The 22,194-nt window shown below is 47.4% G+C and overlaps 1 protein-coding gene across 9 annotated transcripts in view; it reads left to right on the top strand.

Moving 5' to 3' along the window:
- The first annotated feature begins 380 nt into the window (after positions 1-380).
- The window catches only part of LOC111858135 (UPF0606 protein KIAA1549L-like), a 39,467-nt gene continuing 17,653 nt past the window's right edge, over positions 381-22,194 (top strand). For 5 of the 9 annotated variants that reach the window (XR_002841515.2, XR_002841513.2, XR_002841514.2 and 2 more), the window contains exons 1-12: positions 381-903; positions 15,505-15,867; positions 16,113-16,610; positions 16,706-16,821; positions 18,191-18,410; positions 18,698-18,831; positions 19,189-19,357; positions 20,183-20,242; positions 20,708-20,859; positions 21,063-21,234; positions 21,399-21,550; positions 21,633-21,668. Coding sequence is in view for 6 of the 9 variants with exons in the window: in XM_023839603.2 (XP_023695371.1) it covers positions 723-903; positions 15,505-15,867; positions 16,113-16,610; positions 16,706-16,821; positions 18,191-18,410; positions 18,698-18,831; positions 19,189-19,357; positions 20,183-20,242; positions 20,708-20,859; positions 21,063-21,234; positions 21,399-21,550; positions 21,633-21,668 (2,253 nt within the window). In the remaining 3 variants the exon portion in view is untranslated. Of the gene's footprint in view, positions 904-8,812; positions 8,899-13,320; positions 13,873-15,504; positions 15,868-16,112; positions 16,611-16,705; positions 16,822-18,190; positions 18,411-18,697; positions 18,832-19,188; positions 19,358-20,182; positions 20,243-20,707; positions 20,860-21,062; positions 21,235-21,398; positions 21,551-21,632; positions 21,669-22,194 lie in introns of those variants that run through there. The other 4 variants (XM_023839605.2, XM_023839604.2, XM_023839606.1 and 1 more) reach the window with 3 other exon arrangements.

Raw genomic sequence — 22,194 nt, 5'->3', positions numbered from 1 at the left:
TAACCCCAATTGCTCCTGTCTGCTTTCTCAGTTGTGTGTTGCTTTATATAATAGTTTCTGCTAAACAGATAGATAGTTATTAACCCTTTTACTCATAGCAGTTAGACTGTATTTCTCCATACCCCATACCAAGGCAGCAAGTACCTTTGCATCACCCCAAATATGTCTGCCATTCATTTGTTTTTTCCTGGATTGCCATAGGGTCTGAGGTTTGTCATCCCAACACCAATCTGGTAAAATGTTATTATGCAAACAGAATCATCCTCATATGCATATATTCAATAAAGAGGACTGAACCTTTTTAAAATAATCATTGTGATTCGCACAAAGTCCGAAAGGGCTACACACTGACTTATCCTACCGGCCAGTAATAGCTTTTATAACCACTATGTGGCGTTAAATTGCACGCTGCCGGTCGCCTGCGCCCCGATCCTCCTTGCGCATGAAATCCGGCGTTTCTTTCATAATAAAATGACGTCTCCTAACTGCAATATCAGCCTTGTGTTTGGGGAGCCGCAGAGGGTCGCTTCGCACACATGCAGCATGGGGACGGAGTGACTGAAAGCGTCTGATGCGTTTCCGCTTCTATGTGCCGGAGCAACACGGCATGATTGCAAAAGGCGCAACCACCGGAGATAAAGGGATCTTCTCCCCGTCCGCTGCCACAATGATCAGATGTCTTTTTCGGGAGGACGGTTGCAATACATCCTTTTGACACACAAATGGCGTCTGGTACGAGCGGCGGACTTGATGATTTGTACGTTTCGGATGGATGGAGAGGTGTGAGAGCCTCGGTATGTGTTCGCAAAAAGGCAAAGATACCTTTGGATGGGGCGCCCATGAAATGTCTGCTTTTGCTAGAAATGGTGGCACTTGTTTTGCAATCGGCTCTCGCAGCGGAAGGTAAGGGAAATGTCATTTGTTAGTTTGATGTGGCTTTGGGGGGAAAATGTAATCTCGGCTTTGCTGTGTAAATCTGAACCTGGTGACCACATTAAAAGAGCCGGCCATCTGTGGAGGAGAAGAAAAACGAAAACACCGAAACTACATGAACTGCTATAATGAATGCTTTAGATGCAACTGACACAAGAGTAACATTGTTAATTTTTAGACAAGGGCGTCTAATACTGATAAAATACATTAAACTGGATATGTTAATTTAATTGGCTTGACCCAGTAACGGAGCGAAATTAATTAATATGCATTTTATTTAATTAACTCAGATAGGAAAAAAAAAACATCATGTCAGTTCATCTGAATAAACGAATAATATACACCTCATCCCTCGGTCACTCTCGTTTGCAAATTCGTATATTTACCACAGTAGTTTTTACGGCCCCCTAAATGACTAAAGTTGCAAAACTTTAAACTTATAATTTTATTGGAGACGCTTCGGGTGCGGAACACGTGACCATGGCTTCGTTATACTTCTGATTATCTATCTATCTATCTATCTATCTATCTATCTATCTATCTATCTATCTATCTATCTATCTATCTATCTATCTATCTACCACAGTGTCATTGTACTGCACGTTTTCTAACATGATTCACCGATTTAGCTGCTGATTTCCTTGCAAAGGTTAATATGCTCCAGGCTTCAGGGTTTAAAGGATGTTGGATAGCATTACTAGCATTCATAAAAATCCCCTGTGGCACGGTGACATCATTTGCCACTGGAGGGTGGTCTGTCTTCCCCAGCCATAGGCTTTTCCGGAAGGATCTCAGCACTTTGTTATATGCAATTTGCTTTGAGACGCTTGTAATATTGTAATTTACTCTAGGTTTTAAAGAGGATGTGGAAAATGATTTTCTGGTGGGCAGCAAAGACCTAAATGAGTGTGAAGGTGTACGTTTGTAATGCAAACGTTGACGTTGGGTAGGAGAGCAAGAACAGTCAGGCTGAAGGTCCTGTAAATGCAAGCATGCTCCACACCAATGCCAATCAGTTACAGGCATAGACTTTCTGTCATGGTTCCTGCCTGGTTTGAACAGAATAAATAATCACACTGCAACACTGCAAACAGAGTGCACAGGGAATGCATAACATCTGCCTGTCTCCTATAGCACAAGGTGATGGTGATCTGGGAGCTGGTCTCAGATGAACACAGGGCAGATACATTCACAAGAGGCAGATATAGATGCAGATACACACATTGTAACTGAAATCAGATCAGCACATAAGCACCATATAGGATTTCTGCTGCATAGCCCTTCAGTGGGAATTGAACACTTAACCATCTGGTGTGGTGTGACTGGCACTGCATGGCAACTAAGCCACTGCACACTGAACGGCTTATCTACAAAGAGATCTCATACACAGGCACGCTCACACGCACACTCACACCGTGTCTGAGATGGCCCTGTGGGGTTGGTTTCAGATTCTGGTTCCAATCGGCCTGTTGTGAGTCATTGTGTAACAGGACAGCACCAGTGCTCTTCTGGCACAAAAACACCCATTTGAGAGCAGAACTGGCAGTGGTGCCGGACACACACTGTGCTGACGGAAGGGTTAATTACAGCTCCGGGTCTGAACTTGGGAGTCGAGTGTGTATTTGCTAGTAACACTTGTGTGGGCTGGTTGTGAGGCTTTGATTTCTAGGTGTTGGGAAGGCTTGTGTCCTGTAGCTGTACCACACAGGATCAGCTTCATCCCAGCAGCGATCTCCACGCCTTTATCCTTAACACACAGTGCGTGTGAAATCCAGTGCCCCCCCCCCCCCCCCCCCTGCAGTAATACACCAGTGTTTATGCTGTTTGTGTCTTTCACGAATATTTGCTAACGTGATGCAGTGTGTTTGCAGTGTGGTACCCATGCACCCTTCACAAAACGAAAGATAAAGTACACATCTATTCTAGTGAAAGAAAATCAACAAATGAACACATTGTTACAAACCAATTGACATCAAAATAATTCTGATCCCTTTGACACAGCTTTAATAAATATTGTTATATGGATAATTTTCAGCACTGAATGGATTGAAAGTGCTTATTCTCTCTCTCTCTCTCTCTCTCTCGGTCTCTCTCTCTCTCTCTCTCTCTCATCCCTGATTCCGGCAGGTGTAATACCGCAGCCACTTCAGTGGACATGATTATTCCACTAAATTTTTTCTTGTCTAAAATAAAATAATGAACGAATACGTTTTAAATAGCTACTAAACTGTATGCTGGAGGTTGAGGCAAATAGAGTTTAATGCACTCCCCAGCTCTATGAAAGCTGGATTCTTTGCATCATTAGGATGTAATTTGGGTAAACTCCAGAAAAGTGATGGAATTAGAACACTGCTCCTTTACGACGGATTCTAACTGTTATCCGCTGAGTTTGTTTTGTTCTCAGTGAGCCGGTCAGCATCTGGGAAACAGAGACATGAAGCCCGTTCACTGGCTGCTTGGGTGGCTCCGCGGGTCCGCTGGCTGCTTGGGTGGCTCCGCGGGTCCACTGGCTGCAGGAGCTGGATCGCGGCCCGTTTGCTGATCACTCCCGGGGATCCTGAGCCTTTTTCATTGTGCCTGGATCATGGCCCCCAGGGCTGCTTTGGGATTACTGCTCTGCCCGTAATGAGTGTTACTTCAGTGCACCAAGCTGTTTGGCAGCGCTATACTAGGGGGTCCGGACCCCCAGTTCGCAGGACACTGGGGTTTGGCTTAGGGGTTGGGTAATTGTTGGGTAATAAATGACATGATGTTGCCGATTGATTTTCCTAACCCCCTGGATGTTTCTCCAGTGAATGACGTAAATCAGTCCATGAACTTGAAAAGCTTGGGAACACCTACCTAACCCATTTCTGTCACTGTTCTATAGGCCATAAACCCCTCCCACTGCCCCACTCAATGCCCCTCCCCTATACGAGGCTCCTCCCACTAACCAGTTCTTGGGGACACTTTCTGAGGCCTCACCCATCACCGTGTCTTTTCACTAACCTGGTCACTCATGGGTCTCCACACCGCCGTCTGTGGTCCATGTCCTGGTGCTTCATTTCTGACCCAGAGCAAGATCTGTGTGAAACGTTAGCGAAGCCGCTGGTGCCGCGGCTCCTTCTGCTCTGGTGGCTTTCCCGCCTGCTGTCTCCGTGTAAGGTCAGCATCTCCATCAGGCTGGCTCTGCTCCAGCGGCTCGGTCGCTGGGCCTTCACAGCGCAAACCATCTGTAGCCGAGCCAGTTGAACACAGCCCCTAATTAGCATCCAGTGCCATCTGCCTGGAGTGCATTATCACTGCACCACATGCCTAATAGTGTTACCAGTGCCCTCGCGGGGAAGTTGTCATTACCCAGCATGCTCAGCAAATGAAAGTTTAGCATTTGAAGGTGTGCTCGGTCATGTGATGCATGCATAAATCGTCTTGTGCTAGTGAAGTTTATGCATGGTGCTTCTTTGGGTCTCTGCTCTCTACAGTATTACGGCAGTGTATGTAGGACATACACTGAATGGCTAGTTTACTAGGTAGACCTGCTTGACGACACAAACTGCCTGCTCTTCTAAACAGCCAATCAGTTGGCTGTAGCTGCATAAAAACAGAATCCCACAGACAGGAGCGAGTGGCTGACGTACTGTTTGATTAAACATGAGCAGCTAAGGCACATGATCTGAGTGGTTCTGAATGTGGCATGTTTGTTGGCACTTGTCATATGCTGCAGAGCTTGAAAATAATGGTTCGATGACTTAAAAAAAAACATGCAGTCAGCATCAGGTCTGTGGCCAAATCAGCCTGTTAATGAGAGAGGTCACAGGAGAACAGTCGCGCTAAGAAGGACACAAGTGCAAAAATAACAACTAGGTATAGAGGTGATGTGCAGAAAGAAGCCTCCAAGCAGCTCAGCACTTGAAGTAGCTCTGAAGACAAAAGCAGGTTCTTCCTGACACTTCATAAGGCTCCCTAATATAGCGAAGCGCAGAGGCCATTCTCCACTCCCTCACTGTAACCTTGAATCATTTTTCACCATAAAGAAAATCACAGATCTGAAACTGGCCCGGCTGTTCACCCAGGCCTCCATCTTTCTCATCCGACAGAGGGACATCTTCCAAGGGGTTCGGTTTATTTATGAGGCTGCAGTGTAACAGGATCCCCGTGTCGTACGTCGTCTGTCTCCCGTGCTGGGCTGTGAGATGGAAGCCTAGTCCTGCTCTGCTGATGGTGGCTTGGTCGGTGCTGGTGCTTGGTCGGTGATCCTCCCCGATCTGTGCATCTCCCACCCTGGGAGTTGGTGCACCTGCAGGACGCAGAGACATGAAACGTAATGAGCTTGGCATCAGTGGGTGGACTGCTTAAGAAGGTCAGGCCTTGTGGATGCATGGTACTGTAGAGGATCATGTAGGTACAGATGGGAGGTTGTGGGTCACAGTTTGGAGGACAGAGTCTTTAGTCAAAACTGCTTTTAATCAGTAGAGTTTTGCCTGAAATTAAGGTGGATATCTGACCATGTGCTTCTCATCTCTCTGGGTAGATTCACATGAAAGATGGGTTTGTGAACTGAAAAGGTTCAGTCCTGCCTGTTGTGATGACTGATACCAGATTGCATTTCCTATTCGCCTGTGTTGCTCTATTCTTCCTGACCCCTGTGGGTAAGATGAAGGGATAATCCTGAGCCACCTAGTGGCCTGATGCAGATCTGCGGTGGTGACGTCCAGCCTTCCTGCTGCACTGGTCCTGGCATGTGTGCATCTTGCCGCCCCAGTGCTGCAGCTGGGATTTGGACCGTGGGGCGTTTTGCACTGCGACTGCGCCGGGCAGTGAGCTGGGATTAACAGCTTCAGCTTGGTAACACTTTCCCTGAATGTGAAGATGTGACTCAGCGTGGCGTGTCTGTGTTAGCGCTCCTAGCCATGACCTTGCTGTGTGACCATGACTCTCTCTGCATGCTGCCCACTGTGTGGTTCTGCTGTCTCCCCGTGACGTTCCTGTAGCACTGTGACATGTCAGCTGTCGTCCTCGCCCAAAGCTCCATCTCCGTCAGAATGCACCGAAGTCCACCGTTCTGGCATTGCCTGCTCCTGACGGGTACTCCAACTCCAGATAATCAGCAGGTCGCCGTGTTGACCGTGCTTCCGTGGAAAAATGCTCCTCCTGCTCTTATTCTGCCTTTTCCCTCAGGGCCTCTTGGTCACCTCTCTCACCGGCACACTTCCTCCCTCTGACACTGTAAGCTGGCAGATATATGGCTTTCATTTTATCATTTGCATGGGACCCTGAGGTTTGGGGGCCCCCTGTTGGCCACAAACAGTCACCACACTAAATATCGAATAAACACGTTCCTTATTTAGGAGACACTATAGCATCATGTTCTGCTAACCAGCTAGCTAGCTATGATCATCTAGCTACTCATTAGCTAAGATTAATTTTATATGAAACCTTAGAATGATCATATCCCAGGAAGTTTGGTGTTACAGAGCTGCTTCTTCATCACAAATGCTTGATGAGGATGCAAACTTTACAATCACAGGCAGTATTTGGCGACCCTGGGAACAGCAGTCCGTGTGTATAACTGAGGTGATGATTGTGTTATTGCTCTGTACATTAGTGCGATTCTGCATAGCGTGGCTTGTAATACCAGCCTAAAGCCAGATGGTCATTGAAGCACATACCTATTCTCTCTCACTGTAGTGCAGTTGTGTTGTTCATGCATATACGGATTTTCAATAATTAAGCACATAATCCGCAGTGTGCTTTTTTCTGCCCGGCTAAAAGATGACACGCTTTAATCTGTCACTCTGAGTGTGAATCAAGATGATGAGGCTTGATTGAATCTTCTAGAGGAAGATATTTAATGACATCATTATCACCACTCTGAATAATTGAAATAATTGAATTTTAATTGGAGGAGATAACGTTGGGATTTAGGCCTGCACATGAATATTTGACGGTCAGCAGAGAGACACGGCACATTCAGATAAAGCCAAAAGGTAGTGATAAAATAGGACTGGGACATAGCGTGTGGTAAAATGGAGTGCTGATGTTTTATTGCTGGGGATTTAGAGCTTGTGATGTCGTAATGATGGCTGCTTTTTGGGGGATGGTGGCAGTTAGACCATATTAATGTGCTAACAGCCACTGCCTCTTTCAGGAACTCCAGAGCACCGCGTTCCCTCTGCTTTTATCTGCAGAGCCGTCGGACTTTAATTAATCCCTCTCTGCCGCGAGGGTCAGACACTCGCGAGCGGCCGGTGGGCCCTAACTAACCACGAGCCCATCCCGTCACACTGCGCTAAATCCAGCCAGGGAAGGAGGTGCCCCGGACAGGGAGGTACCTGTGGAGCGCGGGAGGGCCGCCAGCAGGCTCCTCTCCCTGCCCGTTACTCGGACCTCTGACGCTGCCCTCCCGGTCTCTGCCCGTTTGGGTTAGGGTTAGGGTTAGGGTTAGGGCCAGTTGACTACAGCCTGTTTCTGCTGGAAGTTCAGACAGTCGGAGCCGCGCTTAAGCAGCCGTGAGCAGATGCTGAAAAAACGCGACTCAAAATCCGTGTCGATTTTGTCAAAATAAAGACCCCAGTGTCCTGCCTACTAGGGTGCATTTTCCTAAAGGCACCATGCAGTGATTCACTGTTTCAGCCCCAGTCAACAGGCACCTGAAGTAAGTCTGAACAAAGGACTGAATTCACACCTGCATGCTGGTTCTGATCCATCCATCCATGTGTAAAGCGGTTTGGCCTAAAATGACCTTTTCTCATTGATTGGTAGAGTTTTTTTATTCGATCTATCGGTGCCAGTTTTAAAAGCCGGATTTTGGGCTTTTATTGCTGGTTTTCTGACCGTGTTTCAAGAGGACTACCATAGTCTTTAGTACTTCTGCAGGATTCGGTGTGGCTCATTGAGTTTGGCCTCTGTGCCTGTGATCAGAAGGTCACTGATTCGAATCCCATAATCCACAGAGTAGTCTAATGTCTTTTGGTCTCCCGGGTGGTGGAGGCATAGCTGATTATGTGCTCAGACCGCAAGCTTCACCCTCACCTCTGAGTGTGCTTTTGTAATGAAGTTGTGGGGACCAGATTTCTCCAAAACTTCTTACCTTGTGGGGGCCAAGTGTAAGCTCAGTTTTATATAAGTCTGTGAATGCAATCAGAAAAACTAAGATTGCCAAAAGTTAAGTGCTTTGTTTTTGTTACTTATGGTTAAGGTTATGACTGGGTAGGGTTAATGTTGTCATTATGTTAGGGTTAGGTTAGGGTTAGGTTAATGTTAAGGTTCTTCCCACTGAAGAATGTAGAGTCCCCATAAATATATGAATACATGGACTGCGTGTCTGTGTCTGTCTGTGAGTGTATTAAAAGGGAAGTATGATGGGATATGCAAAAACGAACTCTTTGTACTGGTTCTTGTGCAAATGGCAAACAAAGCTTGGTTTCAGCGTCCTGTTTGTCCCTCATGCTCCAAACCCCTCCGTAATCAGTGTGAGCTCTCGCTGGGTCTCCAGCCTCTCGGTTCTGGGTAAAGCAGCCAGGCTTTGTGCCAATGACCCTCCTCTCCATATTTAAAGCTGCCTGTGACAGTGAGCCTGGCAGGACCCTGCTCTAGCCGGGGGGGTGGGGGAGGCGCTGTGGGGACAGATGGAGACCTGCGCTGAGCCCACAATGCTCTGTATTCCTCCCGCTCAGGATGGAGGCCTCACGCCCCTCCCTCCCACACCACCTGGACCTCTGAGCCTCTGCCGCTCCTCTGCCCAAGCCCGCTGGGTTCCCTTAAGCTCTGGCTCTTGGCTAGCGGGCGGAGCCCTGCGGGACCAGGTGGGCGAGCCGTGGGAGGGCGTGGCTCCGGCGAGGCCCCGCCCCCATGCCATCAGCCCCACCTGTGGCGTGTCCCCGATTCCGTAACGTGAGCCGACTCTGGGGATTGCTTCCAGCAGTTCAGACACGGTTTATATTCAGCCAAGAGCAGAGTGAGGCGGGACAGCGACCTCTTCCATAGGTAGGGGACGATCAAATGATTTGTTGCACGCTTCCTGTTTATAAATGAGTCGTCGCAATTTGTGCATGTTGATCAGGCAAGGAGAAGTTCATTATGTATCTTCTGTTGGTGGGTAAATGTTTGCTTGCGGTTAATAAGTGGGTGAGAAGCTCCGCATTTCAATGAACCAGGAGCAGATGTTTGCTGGGGGCCTATACATCCTGCACATCCTACAGTCTGGGTGTGGTTGGCAATGATGGCAGGCTTGGTGAGCATGTGGTATGGTGGGTGTGGCCAACAGACAAAGGGCTCGGTGAATAGCATTCTTACTATGGAGGGTTGTGGATGGGCTTTTGCTGATGCATCTTGGGAGATGTGGCAGGTCTAAAGCTGCATTTGACAGCTATAAATAGTTAAAAATCTAAACCCGAAGACTCTTACTCTGTGCATGTCTGTCTCCTTAATAGGAGCTGCAATCAAAGGTGTCGTAAATCCAGTTGATGCCACCTCATACATCATGTGTATGTTCCTTTTATTAATGTCTTTAGCACTGAGCTTTAATATTTCCTGGTGTCAAAATAGCCTGATAATTTGTGTGCTTCCTGTCTATTGCTTTATTAACGAACAGGTCACTTTTAATTCATTTGTAGAGAGCAATAAGAGAGTCTAAGCTTAATTTGTAGTCTCTTTCTTATTGGATGAATATGCTTACCAAACTCCTGCTTATTGGATGAATTTACCGCTGAAACCCTTGTTTATTGGACAAGCATACTGCCCAACCCTTATGTATTGGATAGGGTACAACACAGACCATAGCTTATTGGATGAGCATACTGCCCAAAACCTTTATGTATTGGACAAGCATTCAGCATAGACTGCTGTTTATTGGATGAGGATATTGTTCAAACTCTTATTTATTGGATAAGCCTAGAGCACAGACCTTTGCTTATTGGGGGAACATATTGCACAGACTGTTATTTATTGGACAGGCTTATTGAACAGATCTTTGCTTACTGGATGAGATGATTACAAAGATCTATGTTTATTGAGCAACCTTACTGCTGAAAAATGATTTTTTCCCCCATGAAAATAGTCCTTCCATCTTTTCTGAACTGTTTGTTATTCTGTATTTATTTATTTATCTGTACAGTCGTATGATGGTGAACATTGTATCCATCCAAGGTTCTGGGTTCGATTCTCGTCCAGGCTCTGTGCGTGTGATCTTTGCCTGGTCTCTGTGGGTTTCCTCCCGCAGTCCCAAGGCATGCCACTTTAGGAAACTGGCATCTTTAATTGCCATCCAAAGTGCACCACCCTGTGCCCTGTATCTTGGGATAGGATCCAGGCTCCCTGTTACCCTGCATTGGAAAAAGCATCATGAAAAAGAGACTGAACCTTTTAATCTCTTTAATAACTGATTTACTAAAAGTAATTTCCTCAATTAAACACGGTGCATTAACAGATTAGGGCCTGTATGTAAGCATACAGTCATGTATTTTGCCTGCTCTACATTTATGAATTTCTGCTCTGTAGAGAACACTACACTACAAAAAATATTAAGATAAAATGATTTAATGTGCAAAGTTATGACTGGTCTGGAAGGGTGTCATTGAGGTGGCTGTTTGTATTTTACTGGAGGTATGAATGTTTTTCTTATCTGCGCAGTATGAAGATAAGCCTTGGGTCCTCTGTATTTAAAAGACTTAAATTCTTGTTGGTAATTACCACCGTAGCATCCGTAGCATAAGGGCAGGGCGGAGCGGTGGCTCGTCGGTAGGGTTACCATATGTGGTGAGATGAAAAAGAGGACGTTCCCGGGGATCAGAATTTTAATGAGTTTTTACGTTCACCATCCAATCAGGTAGCGCTTCTCTGCGAATAATAATGAGTTTTCACGTTCACCACCCTATCAGGTAGCGCTTTACTTGAATATTAATGACTTTTCTCTAACCACCCCAAGTACCCTGTAAAACGAAAATTCGCATCCAGGGACACCCAGACGTATGTTCCCCCTATAGATAACTCTCGTTTTATGATCTACTCGCAATTGACACAATATACGTGCATGCACATATTTTTCAACAAAAGTTACAAAACGCTAAGCTAAAGTTAAAGCTAAGTAAATGACACGAATCACTGTTTACACGAAAACAAAAATAAAGTGTTCAAGTGAAAATGATACTCATATTGAGCCATCCCCTGTCATAACCATCCTTGGATTAACACCAGAAGAAGATCGCATAGGCAGCTGGGGTAAAACAGTGATGGCATTTGCAACACTACCTGCCAGACGTATTATGTTACAGTTTTTCTCCATTGGTTTGGCTCATTTCTTGAAACAGAAATTACATTCTCAAAACTCTAAGATCATTTGGCAAAACACTCTTACAGTTTAGCACAACACTATAGCTCACCTGCAAAAGCTCATATCTCTTCCAAAACTGTTCACTCAGGCTTCAATCTAAATCCCTTTCTCATTTAAACAGTCAGTGTCTCCAAAATGGCAAAGATCCTTCTCAATAGCTTTGGCTCATTTCTCGACACAGATCGGACATTCTCATCATTCTTGGTGCTTTTGTCAAAATAAACCTGGATGGTTGATCACAACAACATGGTTCACCTGCAAAAGCTCATAGCTCTCCTAAAACAGTTCACTCATGTGTCAAAACTACATTTCTTTCTAATCTGCTTAGTCAGTGCCCCCAAAATGCATCGTCCCTTTGGCATTGTGTGAGTACTGCCATACAAAATGTTTAGATGTTTTGTCACTATGGCAGAGGACCAACAATATACAACAGAAAAGAGTAGCCTCCAAGGTTTGACATCACAGATTGCACTCACACTACCAAGGAAATTATAACCATTTTTTATTCACATGCAAAGAAAGTTTCATACATATGTAAAAAGAAAATGTACATTACAGTAATAAATTGTATAAACACAAAATCAAAAAACAAGGACTTATTCAGTGGTCGCTGTACTCATTCTCCCGCTCTTGTCCACTGTCTTCACCCTCCTGATTATTTACACGCTGTTGTCCGTCTGGCCACAGATTCTCGTCCACATCACAGCGGATACTTTCTCTTGCAATGCAACGAGGGAAGAAACGGTGTGCATGCCGCAACCATCCCCTGCATTGATCTCCTGTAATGTCGTCACATGCTGCGTCCATAGCATGGAGCAGGGACGGCTGATCCTGAGCATGATGCTCATACACTCTCCACCTCCAAGCAGAGAAAAACTGTCTATCGGATTGAGGAAAGGAGAGTAAGGTGGTAGGAACTCCATGACCATCCTTGGATGCGTTGCAAACCAGCCCCTAATGAGTGGGCTATGGTGGAAATTGACATTGTCCCACACAATTACATAAATGGGTAGGTGAGGCCCTATGAGACCTCTCTCATTTTCTGGGATAACATCGGTATAAAGGCGATCCAAGAAGATGAGGAGCTTGTGTGTGTTGTATGGGCCAAGACTGGGGATGTGAGTGGCCACACCATTCTCAGATATGGCAGCACACATTGTTAAATTGCCCCCTCGCTGGCCTGGGACATCCACCGTGGCCCGCTGACCAATGATGTTACGGCCACGTCTGCGGCCCTTGGCCAGGTTGAAATCAAATTTTCCAAGAAATTCATATATGATGTTCATGGTATTATGTTCTTGACTAATTTTGACATTTGAACAGACTATTGTGCATGTGATGACTTACACGATGAAATCATGCTGACATGTTTTGGAGAGAACAACCATTAGACTGAAAATCAGCTAATCAGTTTAGATCAGCAAGATCTATTTATTTGGAAAATGTGCTAAATGTGGGCTCATTGTGCTAACTGTAGCTACTTGTACATAATCATTTGAAAAAAAGCACAGAGTCACTTGAGACATGTACTAAAGCATTTGCAATTTGATGAAACCAATGAGAAATGACATTCTGTTGTGAACAATTGCAAGGTGGTTTGGAGATTTGTCCATGTTATTTTGAGAATGTCATCTCGGTTTCAAGAAATGAGCCAAACCAATGGAGAAAAACTGTAATGAAATGGAAAGACAAATCGCCACCTACATTTAAACACTGGATTAATGATGTCATGTACTATCTAATACTTCAAGAAATTCGGTATCATATACAGGGTAATAAACTTCTGCTAAATCTGACAACCTGTCCTTACATTAGATGAAAAAATAGACTCTAATGACATTGTAATGACAAAATGGCAGGACAGAGCCGTGGCTTGTCGTTTAGCGCCATAGCATAATGTCAGGGCAGAAAGGTGGCTTGCCGGTTATCTATGTAGTGCAATAGTAGTGCGGGGTGGAGACATATCGGTTTGCACAGAACCGAAATGGCAGGACAGAGCCGTGGCTTGTCGGTTAGCGCCATAGCATGATGTCAGGGCAGAAAGGTGGCTTGCCGGTTATCTATGTAGTGCAATAGTAGTGCAGGGTGGAGACATATCAGTTTGCGCAGAACCGAAATGGCAGGACAGAGCCGTGGCTTGTCGGTTAGCGCCATAGCATGATGTCAGGGCAGGGTGGTAGCTTGTCACTTAGCGCAGTAGCATAACGGCAAGGTGGAGCAGTGGCTTGTCGGTTACCACAGTAGTGTTACGACAGGGCAAAGCAGTGGCTTTTCAGTTAGTGCCGTATTATAAAGGCAGGGCAAGGCGGTGGCTTTTAGGTTAGCGCCGTAGCATAAAGGCATGACTTGTCGGTATTGTAGTCTAATGGAAATGGCAGCATAAAGGCAGGGACGAGCGGAAGCTCGTTGGTCAGTGCAAAAGCGTAACAGCAGGGTGGAGTGGCGGCTCGTTGGATAGCACTGTTGCCTAACAGCAGGCCTTGTTGGTTAGCGTCGTAGCTCCTGTGTGTGTGTGTGTGTCCCGCGATAGACTGGCATGGCCCACCCTGGGTATCCCCGCCTTGTGCCATGTCTTTCCTGGGACTGACTCCAGGTTCTCCACAGTATCCTGTCCTGAATCCCCAGTTCTGGTAAATGGGTGGTCAGTGAACCGTGGGGAGGGGAAAATGGTACTGATTTATTCATAGTAACTGACCTCAACTTCCTGAATGATAACACTGACTATGAATAATCGTTTTGAGATGTCTTTGAACGAGTGATTTCTGCAGTTTATGATTTATTGACAGCATATGCTGAAGTGAATCATGAGAATGAATAGTCTCTGACTCCAGGCAGTGGCCTCATGAACAGACGTTAAATTTATAGTTATGTAAATTTCCACAGGAAATATGTTTTGAAAATGCACTCCACTGTGGCTCAAGGACAGTTGTGCACTACCCAGCAAATCCACAGGGGGGCTGCGTGGTTCTTACACGTTCATGCAAATATACAGATGTAGTTAAACAGTTTATTGTATTCATAATAGCACTTAATGTCATCACTGAGTCACAATTTTAGCAAAGGAAATAGGCCATTTGAACGAGGCTGCTTGTCAAAATTCGGCTGGAAGGGGCCAAGTGCAGTTTTACACTTTGTCCTGATATTTTCATTAATCCTCTGAGCTCATCTGTGTAGAGCTTCAAGCGTGATTCTCTCCTCCTTAGTCAGCAGCCAGGCATGCAAGACCAGACACATTTAACTGCTGTTCATGCTTAAATACTCATACTTTTATATGTTTCCAGTTTATGAAAACTGCCTAGTAACTGTTATACGTCAGTTATCAAACATATTAACTTATTCTGAATATACTGACTTTAAAAAATGATTTTGTGCGCTTTTAGTCTGGCACTAATCTGTCAGTATTTACATATTTTATGTCTAACTGTAAGCACCTTCATTTGTATTTGTGTTTCATTCTCATCATGTAGTGTAACTACTGTTTCCTGTGCACATCAGAGTAAATGCCTGAATCTTGAATCTTGCTCCAAATTCTGCTCAGTACCTTCCATCTGTAAGCTTTTCACGGACCCCACTGGACAAATAATTAAGCTGGATTCAGCTGGGTCTGAGTTAAGGTGCATTCCATGGTTTCTCATTCTTAATACAGCATCTGGTCCAGTGAGGAACACAACGTTTTTTTAAGTGTATTAGTTTTCAAGGGTGTCACAGAAGAGCTAACAGACCGAGAATTAGTGTCAGATGATCTGCAGGATGGACGGTCTCAGTGGTCTCTCTTGAAATGAAGATCTTCTGACGCAGCATTATTCTACTTTGCATCCTGAGAGCAAACTTCTGAAAGCAAACCCTGCGTGGTCCTTCTGTCCGCCAGCCAGGCTCATGGCGGTGAATGTGAAACACGTGGAAACCCAACCTGCCTCTGAATTACCGAGTGTTCAGTTCCTGTCCATTTCACAGTACATATGTGTCTTCCAAGAAACCCCTGTGGACAAGATACTAAATATTATTGAGACTATTTTCGTGGACAGTACGGCTCCATCACATGACCATATGTGAATAATCAGCTTTGGAGCTTTGAATGTCACTGCTGCCATATGTGAGCTTTTAACTCTCACATAGTGGAGCATAACCATTCTGCTTTGACACCTAACATGAACAAATGGAAACGTGTAATTGTAGGCGTTAGCATTGGGGAATGACAGATCAGATCTGAGCGTTGAAGTGACTACGTTTGAGCACTTTCTGTTTTCTTCCTACTTTTCCAGGGGAAGGTGCTTATGAGGGATCGGCCTCAACCTCCCTCCCCCCTGACTACACGCCATCAGCGGGATTGACCAAATTGTTGGCTGGCGTTCTGCTGGTGGAGGAGGGACAGCTCGCCCGCAGCCGCGTCCATCCAGCAGGGGCAGCAGAGAGCCTACGCGAGGAGCCAGCCTTTGCCTCTATACTCACCATGCTGGCAGGCTCTGTTGAAGGGCCCCAGACATTAGTGCAGACACTGGCCTCCCCGGCTGGCTCTGGCAATTACAATGGAAACCAAACAAACCAAGAGCCTTCAGAAGAGCCATTCAAGGGAGCTCAATCTTCTGTCCCTTTGGTCACCAGCGTGTATCCCGCCTACAGCTCAGGTCTGTCCCAGGCTCAGCTCACACTTACCCAGAATCCCCTTCTGTTACCCACTTCACCCAGAACCTAACCATAGAACATCCACCCAGACCTAGACCCACCTCACCCACTGACAGACACTCCAGGCTAGATGCCCGCTCTTTCAAGCGTATCTTCATATCGGTCAGCTACAGCCTTCCTTCTCCCCTTCCCTTTTGCACCTGTAGTGATGTTTATGGTGGCTCTTCTTCTCGCCCCTACGCCATAGACGAGACGGCGGTCTCCGGTTTGCCTCCGGCCACAGTGACGCCCGTTTCCTCGCCAAGCGAACTGGATTCCACCCACCTGGAGCGTGGCCTGGCTTCGATGGGCCCCAGCGATTCGCTGCTTGTAGACCCCACAACCACAGATGCCTCTGGGGCGCCGCCACACACCGTGACAGATGGCTCCCCTGAAACGACCACCATGACCATCACGACCACGACCGCAGTCACGGATGCCGTGAGGACCACCACCGTCATCTCTGACACCACGACATGGTTGGCCAGCACTACGCAGACCCACACAAGCAGGACTGAGGGGAAGGTCTTGGAGAAAACCACTATGAAGACAACTACAACCGATTTAACCTCCATGCAGACCACAACAAGTGCCACACCACTGACTTTCACACCCACAAAGACCACAGTCAGTGTGTCCAACTCCTCCCTTACAGAGAGTCCCATGCTGCAATGCAACGTCACTGAGGAGATGTGGGTGAAGACAGGTGAGAGGCGCCCCGGCCGGCCGTGACGTGGTGCCGCGGCTCCTCCTCATTGGCCACTAACGTTGACGTCCTCTGGCTCCTCCTCCCTCCCGCAGTGCTGTCCGTCCACTTCAGGGGGAAGAGGATGGACGGTGCACTGAGACAGAACCTCCCGCGCGGGCTCAGCCGTGCGCTGCAGAAGGCGCTGAATCTCAGCACCGTACAGGCTCAGGTCAGCCTCCCGGGGACCTGGCGAGGGGGAGGGCATCACGAGGAGAAATAGCCCAGAATGAATTCCAGCAAGTTACTTCACTAGCTTATATTGAAATGGAACAGCTCAGAATATATAGCATTAATATTTTATTTATTTATTACGATGTCTAGCATGTTTTTGTCTTGTACCTAAGAGGTTGTTGGTGTATTTTATACTTAATGAGGGTTTTCTTCTTCCTTTTAGGGTCAGGGTTAGGGTCTGACTCACAGTTATGTTGGTCAGATGGACCACAGGGTTCTCATGTTATCATGGATTTATGAGCCATGTGGATCCCTCCCTGCCTCTCTCCCACACAGCATCGCACAGCTCAGGGGCCGAACAGTGCATGAATGCCAACACATCAGCCACCTCCCCAACCCCCCCCCCCCCACCCCCAACTTCCCCAGCCTTGAGCTCCTACTGCCTCATTGGTATTTTAAATGCTGCCTTCCCTTCCGAGCTGCTGAGCCTCAGGGCATGTGCACCACAGAGAAGAGGAGCGAGGAGGAGAGAAGGAAAGAAAGAGGGGAGGGGAATGAAAGAGGGAGGAGGAGGGAAGGAGAGAGGAGGAGAGAACGCGTGAAGTAGGAGAGATGGAGAGGGGAGAGAATGAATGAAGAGGAAAGAAAAAAGGAAGAGAGAGAGGGGAGAGGGAGTATTGGAAACAGGAAGAGAGAAAAAAGGGTGGGGGGAGAATGGAGAGAGGAGGACAGAAAGAGGGGAGGGGGAGAAGGAGTGAGGAGGAGATAGGGGAGGGCGAGGGAAGGAGAGAGGAGGAGAGAATGAGGGGAGGGGGAGAAGGAGAGAGGAGGAGAGAATGAGGGGAGGGGGAGAAGGAGTGAGGAGGAGATAGGGGAGGGCGAGGGAAGGAGTGAGGAGGAGAGAATGAGGGGAGGGGGAGAAGGAGAGAGGAGGAGATAGGGGAGGGCGAGGGAAGGAGAGAGGAGGAGAGAATGAGGGGAGGGGGAGAAGGAGAGAGGAGGAGAGAATGAGGGGAGGGGGAGAAGGAGCATACCAATCACTATCAGCTATGGACATGAGGGACATTTAGGGTATTTCCATTCCTGTCAAATGAGAAATATCTGAAAATGACCATCAGTGGCTGTGAAATGGCTGCGTCAAGTTATGCTGTCTGTTCTTTTCTCAGGCATATGACTGTTTTGTGTTTAATACTATTTTCATCAAACTGCTACTTTCATCAAACTGCTACATCTACAGTAAAGCCCATGATCTTTGTGTGACGCACATGTCCCTCTGCATTGCCCTCTGAGGCTGGGCCTGTTTAGTTTAGGGGTCGCTCTATGTCATCATGCTCATTTTAACCGAAGCCCGAACCTTTGACCCCCAGATCGGCAATGTGAGCGGCACATGGAACGTGACCGTGGGTTACTACGCGGTCAGCGGCTCCGCTGTCCTCACAGCGTCCACGGTGGCGGAGGCCCTGGCCGCGTACGGCGCCGACCGGCTGCTGGGGGACGTAAAGCAGGCAGTACCGCTGGTGCAGGCCATACTGCTGGCCGGCGAGCCCTGGAGGCCACCGCCTGACGCCGCCCTGCTGGTGAAGACAGGTAAGAGCGGGGTGGCGTCAGCTGGCGCAAGACACATACAGTACAGGCATCCCACTGTCTTTGTCCTGACGATTATGATAAGCATAAATTTACTTACTTTTTCATAATGTGCATCCGTGTTATATGACAATAAAGACAGGTGTCCCGATTTTCTTAGATGCTTAGATAAATGGCTGATGATCAGCCAGGCTCCACTGCTGCAGGCACTGAATTCGCCGCACAGCTGGACAGTTCCGCATCTCTGTATGCAGACACGTGACCCCCTGACCTTGCTTGTGTTAACTCAGTTCTCAGGTTTGTGGGCCCAGGCGATGACATCACTTCCTGTGCTTTCGTCCAAAGCATGGAGCAGAGGCTGGAGAGCGTCTTTACGGAGGCGCAGTCCAAAGTCCTCAATAGCTCTGCTAAGCTTTCTGTTCAGGTACCTGACCCCCCCCGCCCCCCCCGAAAGCTCAGCCAAAGCCACCCTAGTCCTGAGCTGCCTCTGCACCAGCCTACTGCCTCTTATTTATCACCTGGAAGGTTTAATAACAGCAAATCTGCATGAAACTGAACTAGAATACAGCTGTAAAATATTCAATTTTGTAAACACTTTTTAGAAATCATATTTCCTTAGGTTATTACACATATTTGAACATGCCCTTCATTAAAAAAAGACTTTATTTGTTGCAGCTGTTTCTGAAGCTTTTAGATGCCTCTTTTGAAGGCTGCCTCTTGGGAAGACCGCCTCCACCCATTGTCTGTCTCTGATTGGCCAGCCGTGTCTCTGTCCTTGCAGATCCTGGCTGCCTGGCAGCTGCCGTTGTCGCAGGCTGTGGCACTGACCTACGTGGTGAGGAATGGCAGCGAGAGCCTCAACGGCACCGTCTCCAGCGGCCTCCTGGGGCAGCTCAGCGCTGAGCTGGTCGGCTACTTCCTGTTCTACCCTCCGCTGAGCATCGCCGAGCGTGGGTGTCCCCGCGGGTCCAGTCACACGTGCCGTTTCCTTAGTGACGCTGCCTCGAGGTTGAGGCCCGATCTCGTTCCTTGCGTCCTGCTCTCGCTCGCTCCGCATTTTGTCACTGGCCTTCTGTCGATTAGCGGTAGCATCTGCTCATCTCGCAGGCCACCCACAATCCTCCTGTAGGTCTTATGTGGACAGCAGACTGGCCAATGGCACGCTGCCAAGCCTCCCTCTGTCGCGACGCGAGTGTCGCATACCTCGGAACATGTGGCATTTTGTAGACCCACATTCATCAGTTTGCAAATGAGACCTTATTACTTCTGTTTACATTTGTGATTGAGCTTTATATTCACAAACGACGTCTTGCCAATCCAGACTATTTAGTATAGCATGCAAAATTACCATATTAAATAATTTATGCAGGAGAGCCCCTTCCTCAGATGCAGGTAACTACTAGGGATAAAACCATCGTGATTCTGATGCGTTTGGCGCTTTCGGTGAACCATCTTACTCCCATGACCATATTATTCTTTCGGTGACTCATTCCTTTCTGTGTACATTTCGTCCAGTCATTTATTTAGCAGTTTTTCTAAGACAGATGAGACCGGGATTCGTCTGGCTAGTTCTCCAGTGACGCTGTAAACGTTTAGCGTATGTTTCCGCTGGCTACACCGTGCTGTTCTAGCTGATCTGTAAATGCTGAGTGACATCAAGCACTCAGTCACTGACAGTTTCGTCCCCTGCTAGCGAGAAGGTCGTCTAGATCCAGCCTGCCCTCCAGAGGACCCTTTTCTTTGTCTGACGCTTTATTTTCTTTTACTCTCTACAGCATTACTGTACCACAACCTGAACACCTCCATAGCCACCAAGGACTTCTGGGTAATCACAGGTAATTAGCCTCTATCAGGACTGTGTCTGTGTCCTTTCTTTTATTATTTATGTCTTATAGTTAGGAAAAGCCGGCTCTATCTGTTCCAGGAATACATTGACTTTCTTCCCTGAATGCTCTTAGTGTGTGATTTGAAAGTTGTCTTATTAGGTTCTTGCCATGTTAGAAGTTGTTGTATAGCTTCTGGTCCAGTTCTGCTGACTCTTGTACCTAGGTGTTCATCAGAAGCTCAGCCCAGCTGTACTTATGTCTAGTCGACTCCTTGACAGCCATGCATCTGTAAGATAGTATTTTTCTGACTTGTATGTCACTTCTAAAACAGATGTCAATTCCTAGAGGAATTGCTCCAAGCCGAGTTGGTGTTTGCATTAGGGTTGGTTCAGGACAATGGAAAGAGCTAAAGGACCAGATCCCTTCATGGAGATCAGTAGTAATGTCTCTCTGGCTCTGGCCACGCCCCCGCAGTGCTGCAATACGTCGACAGCTCATCTCTGGACGGCGGCTATCAGAACTTTGCACGCTTAATGGAACAGCGTTTGGCTCAGCTGTTTGTCATCGCCCAGCAACAGGGGGCTCGCTTCCGGAGAGCCACCACCGTTGGGGGATACACTGTGCAGGTGGGCCGGCACTCTGGGGGGGTCAAGAGAGGGCTATTTTGGGGAACTGTGTAGATGGGGGGCGGTTAGGCACTGGAAATTTTCACAATGAAGTATCCACAGTGCTGTGACATTTCGGTACATGGGGGGGCTGTCTGTGGTGGTCACATGATCAGCCCATAAGTGTAACCGTAGCTAATGAGCTGGTCTGCGCTGTGGTTCAGATGGTCGGAGTCCGGCGGGTCCCAGGGCCTAAAAACCCCGCTGAGATGATCTACTATGCCCAGCTGCAAGGCCGCCCCCTGCTGGGCACCTCAGCCGCCAAGATCCTCAACACGGTGGACTCCCAGACCATGGCCCTAACGCTGGGCTATTTTGTCCAGCTGCAGGCTGAGCGTACGTTCTCTGCAGACCCTGTGCGCGCACACACACACACACACACACACGCATGCACACACACAGACACGCATTTAACCAATCACGAGTTAGAAGGCATACTCTTCCATGAAAGCTGACTGGCCGCAGTACTGACTCATGTGATTTGCCATGTGCCTCCTCAGCTGTGGTGAAAAGCCCTCCCAGCAACCTTTGGATCATCCCGGCGGTGCTGGTACCCATCGCCGTGGTGATGGTCATCGTCCTCATCATCACGGCTGTGCTGTGCCGGAGGAACAGAGGGGATTTTAAGGTGGAACTGAACCCTCGTACCAAGGTATGGCTCTTTCTGCAGATCATTTTAGTATAAAACGTTGTAGTTTCTCTTTGCTAACAGGATTTTCTTTTTGCTTGTTTAGACATCGTATCGGAGGGACGCCAGTTTCTACCACCAGGTACCCTGGATTTCTGATTGGGCGGATGCTGGAGTGACTCATGTTGTGTACTATCTATAATGGACATCGGGGAGCCTGGTTTTAAGCAGGCCTTTTTGGGGCGTGATATATACATGTACTCTGATGACACCCCAATCCAAGACCCTGAACCTACAATCCTGTGAGTCCTACGGACCGGGGGAACTGTCCCTCCCAATATTTAATCTGGCTTCATCCCCCCAATAAACAGACTATTGTATTTAAATTATTAATTGTGTCCCCCCAATATCAACCTCTCTCCTGTGCCGTTGAGTGTGAGTGTACTGTGATGGCTATAGGATTTGCTCTGACTGGCTTGTGATCCGGTGGTGGACCAGTGACAAGGCTGTCTTTTCCAGCGTGATCCTGATTAGCTTTCTGGTAGAGAAGCCAGAATAAAACCTTTTCTGTCTTCCAGCTCAACGTGTCGCTCTGTATCAGAGCTGACATCCCCTTACGCTACCACTCACAGCTTACACGTTTCAGATTGGCTGAGCTGTGTCAGGGA

The sequence above is a fragment of the Paramormyrops kingsleyae genome, chromosome 13 (genome assembly GCF_048594095.1).
Source record: "Paramormyrops kingsleyae isolate MSU_618 chromosome 13, PKINGS_0.4, whole genome shotgun sequence".
NCBI lineage: Eukaryota > Metazoa > Chordata > Actinopteri > Osteoglossiformes > Mormyridae > Paramormyrops > Paramormyrops kingsleyae.
This window is presented reverse-complemented; position numbering and strand designations above follow the sequence as displayed.